Below are 8,318 nucleotides of genomic sequence, written 5' to 3'. Positions count from 1 at the left end.
CCACCAAACTTCCCCAAACTGCCGCCGATGAAAACGTCGGAACCAGTCAAAAGGTGCTGAGCCGGGGACAAAGGGAAAGCATATGCAAGGGGTGAGGGGGTGAGGGGGTGAGGACACGCACGTGGAGGGTCTTTTCAAAAGAATAATGCAGGGGAAGTAGGTTCAGCTGCAGTGATCCATCATATTCAGAGATGGCTAAAGTGGGGAGGTGTGTGGCGCAGTGGGTTGTGCGTTGGTGTTCGGATCAGGGGGTCACAGGTTCAAACCCCACTGCAGTCAGCATGTCGTGGTGTCCCTGAGACACTTCACCCCAAATTGCTCCTGTGGGGATTGTCCACAGTATTGAGTATGTAAGTCGCTTTGGATAAAAGCTGTAAAGTAAAAAGTACCCATAAGTACCATCTGTTTTAAAGAGTACCTGACCTCCCTTTATATTAATAGAACAATAATGTCATTGTTAGCTAATGAATGTTTCCATGCTGAACAACGGCAACATGACAACGTTTTCATTGGTCCCTCTTCTTTAGAGAAGACCAGGAAATGATGGATACACGGATCGTGTTCAAAACAATAGGCACGCAATGACTAAGTAATAATGATCACGCCACCAAACACACATTCAAACTAAAGGAACCAGCCTGTTTGGAAAATGTGAGAAGTAGAAAGTACAGGTATTTGTGTTCAACATGTAAGAAGTAGAAAGTACAGGTATTAAAAATGAAAAATGTAAGAAGTAATAAGTAGTGGAGTAAAGTACTGATACCAGAAAAATGTACTTAAGTACAGTAACGAAGTATTTGTACTCCACTACTTGCCATCTCTGGTCATAATGGAGGCTTAGGAATAAGGTTATTGTCCAAATGAATGTCAACATTGGCCTAGAATGGAAGAAAAAGCACTCTATGTCTTGTTTATTACAGAAAAGGGGTAGCGATTAATGATATTACTGTCACACTTATAAAGTATGCAAAAAATGTTAATTTATTTTTGTGGGAGAGGCATTTATTTGCATGTAGTTTCATGATAATTAGTTCATATACTGTACAAATGTGAAAGGTCTCTTTTACAGATGAGCAATGAGTAATATTATAGGGTTGTAGCTGGTCAAGTACGAGCTACCTTCCAGTATAAATACCTCAAACTGTTTTGGAGTACAGTGATTCAAACGTCCAAAACAGCGGTCTATCAAACAACTATGGGCTGTATCCAAGTCATTTTAGGGCTGTTGATATTGAAAACTTGAGTCTCTCAGATGCAGGTTGTGTGCAGGAATGAACAGTTTTCTCTAAACAAAGAGACAGATCAAGTGTTGTGCGTGTTACTTTCTCTTCGTGATGCCAGGTTGTTTTGGGAGTTGAACCATTGACCTCTCAGCTTTGGTTCAGCCCTTCTGAGCACTACAGGCTCCACGACTGCCCACAAATGAAGCCTTTGGCATCCAATTAAATGCGGGACAGGTTTGGAGGCTGAGACAAACACAGCTCTGTCGGGTGTGAGTTGTCTCTTGCATGTCAGCTAATGTAGAAGCGCATCGAACGCTCTGTTCCGTGCACTGCCCACCGCCGGGACCTCGGATCAGAATCAAAAAAATCTCTATCGGATCAAGTGGGAGCGCTCAACTTTGCTTTGTTAAAGTAAGACTCGTACTACAATACCTGCTTGGGAAGGTCACAAAGGGAAGTCAAGGGCATTTGAGCAGTGGTGTACTCACTAAATTCATTGTGTTACAGATAATGGTGAAACATAAGCATTTTACACACACGGCTGCCATTTAGTCAGACCTTTAACAGTTTGAATAACTAATGGTGCTAATGAAAGCTGGAGCAGTGTGCATATGTTACCTTCCACCTACAAATTCTGCATAATTATAGGCGTTCAATACTTTTACGGTCATGGATCCAATCGTGATGTTACAGAACAACCCAGTCCCACTGCATTTCGTGTCTTAATCTATTGATTCGTGTTCACCAAAACCATTTCCCACTTTTCTTCGTGTCACACAGAGCGATTTTAAAAGCAATGTATTTTTATTGGTAGTGTGTTTCGTGCCTGCACCACGTCTTTATGTCCGGTAGGGTCTTGGAAGACCGGAAGCTGTGTGGTTCATAAAAACATTTTCTTACTAAATATCTTACCCTAAGCCTAACCATTTTATTTTAAATAGTATAATGTCGGAGTTTTTTTGCCGTCCGCGAGGAAAAGAAATGGGGCTCAGAGCCTCAGAATACTGAAACCTGTATTTTTTGTCATCTTTTTTTCCTTCTAATTTGTTATTATTTGGTGAATGCACGAAACATACTACCAATAGAAATACATTGCTTCTAAAATCGTCCTGTGTCAAAAAAATTCTGAAATCTGTATTTTTTTTAAAATCTGTTTTTACTTCTAATTTGTTATTATTTACATTGCTTTTAAAATTGTTCTGTGTGACACGAATAAAATGGCGAAATCGTTTTTAATCAATAGATTAATTTTGTGACTATAACACGAGACTGTTGTACAGAAAGACGCCAAAGGTCATTATAGACCTCACACACACACAGTTGTGTTTTGAACTTGAGTCAAATGTTTTTTTCAGAGTATGGATTTTGGTGTCAGGGTGTGTGTATGAGAGCAGAGTTTGCCTCTCCCGTAGAGGCATGCCGGGCTGGAGGCCATTTCATGGTCTCTGATCCTCATTTGTCATTCAGCAGCGTTAAATACTAATAGGCAAATACCCGCTGACACGAGAGGGCGAGCGATCGAAAGCAATTAGGCCACTTTTTCTATGAAAATCTGTAAACAATTCCGACGGTAGCAAAGAAAAGCGAGTCTGTCCGTGCCTCGGGAGGTGTCGCGAAGGCAAAGTTGACTCATTGTGACTCCATCTGACAAACTAAAAATGAAATGCCTTCATCCTTATGTCTCTGCTGGAGGTAAGAAAACATATGTGTGTCTTTCTGTATCCTCGAAAGACTTCCATTGAGTGCTAACACCTCACATTGTGCTCATACTGTAAAGTGACTTTAAACTGCCTCCTGTGGGCTCCATGAAATGAGGATATTCATTTATTCTAGAACAATCTCCTTTAAATGTGAAGCAAAATAACGAGTAAGAGTAAAAAAGACATTTGAATATATTGCCTCTTCCTTAGAGTAACCTTAAACATCGGAATGAGCCTCTAAAGATGTGACTACCTTCTCTGATGTCATATATAATGACCAATAAAATGCTGCTTTTAGGAGTTTTAATACTCACACTTAGTCTGTCTCCGGCTTCCAGGGAGGACTCCTTGTGCAGCAAGGCGTACTGGGAAATCCTCCGCGTGTCCTTCTCCAGGTGTGAATACATGTCATGTTGGTAGAAGTCCATGATGGATAAGGGTGTCTCCACACTGCTCCTCTTGAGGGTCTCCTCATTCAGGTCCACTGTGGATGGAGGAAGATGTTATAAATCAAGAAGAAAGGATCTCAACAAAATGTCTATCTTTACTGATGAATGGGAAAAGATTCGTTTAGCGACGTCATCACACCTGAGTCACTGTTCTTGGATCTGAGGATCAGGGTCCTCTGCGGGGGTCTTCCCGTTTCCTCCGGTTCAGTCTCCGTGTCGCTGCTGCTGCTCCCCGAGTACGTGCACACCTGAAGGGCTCTCTCCTGGTAGAAAAAAACAGTTTAAGATACAGACATTTGAGAGAAAAGAACAAAGAAAGAAAGAATGGGAACAACAGAATATTTAACTGCAGCTTTGAGCAGTTCTTTCCCCAGCCAAATAACAGAGTTTTGGAAGTGTTTTTATTTACTTTTAAAAACTGAATTTTCAATACTTTCAAACTGACTTGTGCACATTGTAATGTAAACAACTTACAGCAGCCATGTCATGGTCCTTGGCCTTCATCTTCCTCTCCGTTTCCTTCTCGTTGTCCTCGGTGGAGATGTTACTCAGGGGAGCACAGAGACTCAACCTCTTTGCCCTTATTGCATCTGTAAGTCGACAAAAGAGACACCAGGCATGAGGCGTGCGGTGAATAACAGAGAGATCATGCATTTGCACACACCATGTGACCATGTTCATCATTTGAATTCTTCCAAAGTGAGAATCTTCCCTTTAGCAGACTGAGAAAAGCACACGGTGAGAACATCCACTCGAGCAAACACCAGCCTGTGCATCCTTTCTTAGTGCACCTGATGGAACTGCACTATATCCAAGCCATCAAACATTAAAGGTCCCCTATTGTAATGTTTTTCATCAATATATTATAGGTCTCAGAAATATACAAAACTGAAACTTTCAGAGGGGACACATGTTTATGTATAAAAGACATGAAAAAGTGGATTTTGCATAACAGGTGTCCTTTAATGGTGTCTATCGTGCGATTGTCCGTCGCCATGACTCCTGGCTTTCAGCCGCCCAATGACAAAGCGCTCCCTTATTATCACCCCGCCCACTGCTGTCTCAGCCCCGCACTTGTCTCTTTTAACATTCAGCTGTGATACAATAACAGCCGGCTTCTGGCCAATACTAAATCTGTCTGTATTCGCTTTTGGTGGTTCTAAAAAGGATAGAAAATAGAGGGGTGAAGAGCTCATTGGATAAAGAGCTCTTTTGATCATCTTGTTCCACAGTTGAGACCCACATTGCTGCCTCTACCTGTTTCTTGTAATCAGAATAGCGATCATCAAACAAATTAGGAAGGAATTGGCTAAAAGATAATAACTTCACAATGGAATAACCTAGTTAATGAAATCTATGTAATGGAGACTATGAGAATTAGAAACCAAATCCATATCCTTGAGGAAAGGTGGGTTGAGTATAGAACATTATAATGAAGATAATTAATGTATACCTGAGTATTAATAATGTATCCATTATTTTATTTGTAATATTATTATTGTATTATTTCTTTTCGGATTTGCAAACTGTTATGTAGTTAATCTATCCACCTAGATGTGTTTATTTTATTGTGTACGCTTTATGATCTATGGCTGTGTTGACATGCTTATCTGATCTCATCTGTTAGTTGTCCTCGAGCGAGGAAGACTCCGGGTTTCTAAAGAGGACACAGAGTCCTTTGTCATCTCAGCTGGCGGCGTAGAAGCATTTACTTTAAATTAAAAGACTCATTTTGATCAGAGTCTAAGAAAGCGAACAGATTCCTCTTATCTGGCGCCCTTGAGGGAAATGTGTCAACACAGAGTTCAGTGACATTCGTCTCAGAGGTAAAACCAGCATTATGAGGCTTTCAAGGCTTGGTACTTTGCCATCTAGCATGATAATAGTCGCTTTTACAGCCAAGCATTTCAATTTATTTTCCTCTCTGCCTGAGTGAGAGAATCAGATATAAAAGGAAAGCATTGATTGTTGATACCTCCACATTGTGAAATGGGCTTTATGCAGGAGGTGTCAAAGAGAAGAGGAGGAGTCATCACTAACAACCGTAACCTTATCTAGGAGAGATTTCTGCTTCGGAAATCAGATAAAAATGTGATAACAATTGACACTTATTACCTAACTAAAGAATCCTCTGTCCGTGCTGCAACAATAGCCTTTTCTGTTTGTTTAAGAATAACCCTTTTGTATCATATTGTGGTAGCCCTGTGTGTTTTCGGAAACAGAGTAAAGGCTAGAAAGTGAGTTCGAAAGCCAGGAGCATCATCATCCAGTGAAATAAGTGCTGACTCACCAATGGACACAAAGACTTAAGGTTGTAAACTGTATGGAGAATGTAACAGCAAAAACTACGACTCAAGATGGAAGTGTATTTAGAGAAATGGTCACCTGTTGTTAGGTATTTGGCAAAGTGAATATATTGTAAGCCTCTAATTGGACTATATATTTCTGATGCTTTGTTGATAATTACTATTGTATATTGTACTTTTTGATTATATTATATTATATATATATATATTTGTATATAACAGTATGATATTGTATCTGTACCATGTTGTGTGAGACTCACTGTCAAGGAACTTGTTTTAATAAATGTTCAAATAAACAAGGGCTGATTCACCGTGTCTTTAAAGGTCACCTATTATGCAAAATCCACGTTTTCATATCTTCTATACATAAACATGTGTCCCCTCTGTGTAAAGACATTCTGAAAGTTTCAGAGAAAAAGATTCCCTCTCTTTTTGACCTGTCTGAAAATGAGCTGATCAGATTTTGGCCACTTTATGATGTCATAACGTTTTTTTGGCTTGTGTAACCATTAGCCAATCACCAACAGAGGTAGCCCCCCCCCCACCACCTTATCACCTGAATCTCCTCCTAGAGCACCATTGTGTTTTTTTAACCACTCACTTCTCAGAGGGGCGTGGCCAGCAGCCGCTCATTAGCATTTAAAGCTACAGACAGTGGGTCTTTCTTAATGTCGAGTAAAGCCGCTCCAGAGCCACTATTTCAAGCATACTACGTCTCCGAGTGCCGCCGAAGGACTTTTCCAATGTCCAGCATACTTGGAATTCTACCGAGCCCGGCGTACCTCGTAGCGGGAAATTTCGAGGCTGCACATGTGTAGACTCCGAGGTCTTAAAATCCCCACAATGCTTTGCGCACGGACCAATTTTCCCAAATCTGTGGTGGAAAATGTAAGACGGGGCCTCTCATATGACGCACACCTGCACACTTGCTAGCCTGTTCCACTCTTCGTTTTCCGAATGCCAGGAAGTATTCTTGCCTCGCTTCTGAAGCAAGTTACTCGGAAGACATGTGCTGCCAAGCAAGCATCCTCGACTTTGAGAAACACCCACAGAATCAGCACTTTTGAAACAGGGCTGAAACAGAGGGGATTATGGGATGTTTGGTGTTTCAAGCCAAAACCTTCAGAGACATGTTTGTATAGATCTGAGACCTATAAGTATACGAGGGGACCTTTAAACCCTCCCAGAAATATTAGGGAATAAATATAAAGTAATTTACACTTCTTCTCCACTCACCTGAAGATGCTAATTTGGGCAGGCGGCTCTGGGGGTCCGCTGCGATGGTCACACTGGGCTCGGACAGGGAGTGACCCATGCTGGTGGGGGCATGCAGGCGGGGGTTTGGGAGGGAAGGCGCTTCAAGATGTGAGGGGTCTGGGTGAGGAGAGGGAGGTTCCAGATCCAGGTCAGAGGAGCCGGAGGTCATCGCTCCGGGGCTGGACTCAGATTTGGGGAGGGGGAAGGTACCGATCCCGCTGTCCAGGGTCCTCATCTGACAGCTGGAGCCTAAAAAGGGGACAGGGAGAGGAGTGTGATGCCTGGGAGAAGCACGGGAACAACAACAACAAAAGGAGAAGACAGGAGGGCTTCACATGCAACGGAAAGGATTGTGAGTAAAGAGGGCATCTGGAGCGGGGTTCAGTAACATGTGGCCGGTAGAAAGAAGGAGAAAAAAGAGAACATTTCTATTTGATATAGTAATATTTAATTGGCATAATTAGGATCGCAGTAATGGTGGCTCCACAACTTCTAATCAGACACTATTATGTGCCAGCGATGCCGAGCAAATTGAGCCACGCCCAAGGACACGTTCCTCAGAGTGCATGCTGGGTTTTAATCAGGAGAAATGACAGCAAGTAGCAACAGATGGTGGTTTGGAAGCCACAGTTTGCAGTCTTGACTGAACAGATGGACCAGGTCCTTGTAAGTGTGAACGGCCAACAGTTGCATCTGCTAATTATTTGTACTTTGCACATTTTTGCTGAGATAGAATTTTGTAATGATTCATCTTTGTTCAAATAAAAAAATCCCCGCGTGTTATCTTTCCACTGTAGGTCTTCTGCAGCTCTCAATTCTGTCTCACACAAATATTGTCTTTCTCTCATTCTCTTTCAATACTATTGGGCATTACAGTTGACTTTCACAAAAGCTTGCAAGAGGGATCACATTTGCATCTGGGGCTGAAGCTCAAACTATTGATCCATTTTCTCTTATGTCTCTGGGTGCCGTAATGCACTAAAAGTAACAAACACATTCTTGTCTTAATGCCAAGAATTGTCAATAAATTCAAAGACGAGGGAATATAAAAGTTGTCTTTCAGAGAGAAAACTTTGAGCAGTCAATGTTCTTGTGTACTTTAAGTTTATATCTGACTTGCCCCTGACATTCAACCCCCCCCCTGCGAGTGGAGATCTTGTGGAAATGAGTCCTGGACATTCATTGGACAGATGGCTGTTACATGTATGAGTCACTTGAGGACAGTTGCTGCGAAAAGTATAAAAATCCTCCATAGTTCATGATGTAGCTGACGTCCAAGCAGAGAAAACACACATTTGTGGCGAGTGAGAAAGCTGGAGGGAGCCATAGATTGCACAGCTGCATTATTGAATGCCAAGCCTGGCAGTTCACCACCGCCCCCCC

The 8,318-nt window shown here is 41.9% G+C and overlaps 1 protein-coding gene across 1 annotated transcript in view; it reads right to left on the bottom strand.

The window, feature by feature from the left end:
* LOC104962909 (nck-associated protein 5-like) overlaps positions 1–8,318 on the bottom strand; it is a 20,665-nt gene that overhangs the window by 6,538 nt on the left and 5,809 nt on the right. The window contains exons 4-7 of the mRNA XM_010791418.1: positions 6,915–7,184; positions 3,847–3,962; positions 3,512–3,635; positions 3,238–3,407 (exon numbers count right to left, since the gene is read on the bottom strand). Coding sequence (XP_010789720.1) covers positions 3,238–3,407; positions 3,512–3,635; positions 3,847–3,962; positions 6,915–7,184 — 680 coding nt within the window. The remainder of the gene's footprint in view (positions 1–3,237; positions 3,408–3,511; positions 3,636–3,846; positions 3,963–6,914; positions 7,185–8,318) is intronic.

Source organism: Notothenia coriiceps, unplaced genomic scaffold (assembly GCF_000735185.1).
Source record: "Notothenia coriiceps isolate Sejong01 unplaced genomic scaffold, NC01 NC01_scaffold00035454, whole genome shotgun sequence".
Lineage (NCBI taxonomy): Eukaryota > Metazoa > Chordata > Actinopteri > Perciformes > Nototheniidae > Notothenia > Notothenia coriiceps.
The sequence above is the reverse complement of the archived record's forward strand: the minus strand, read 5'-3'. Positions and strand labels throughout refer to the sequence as shown.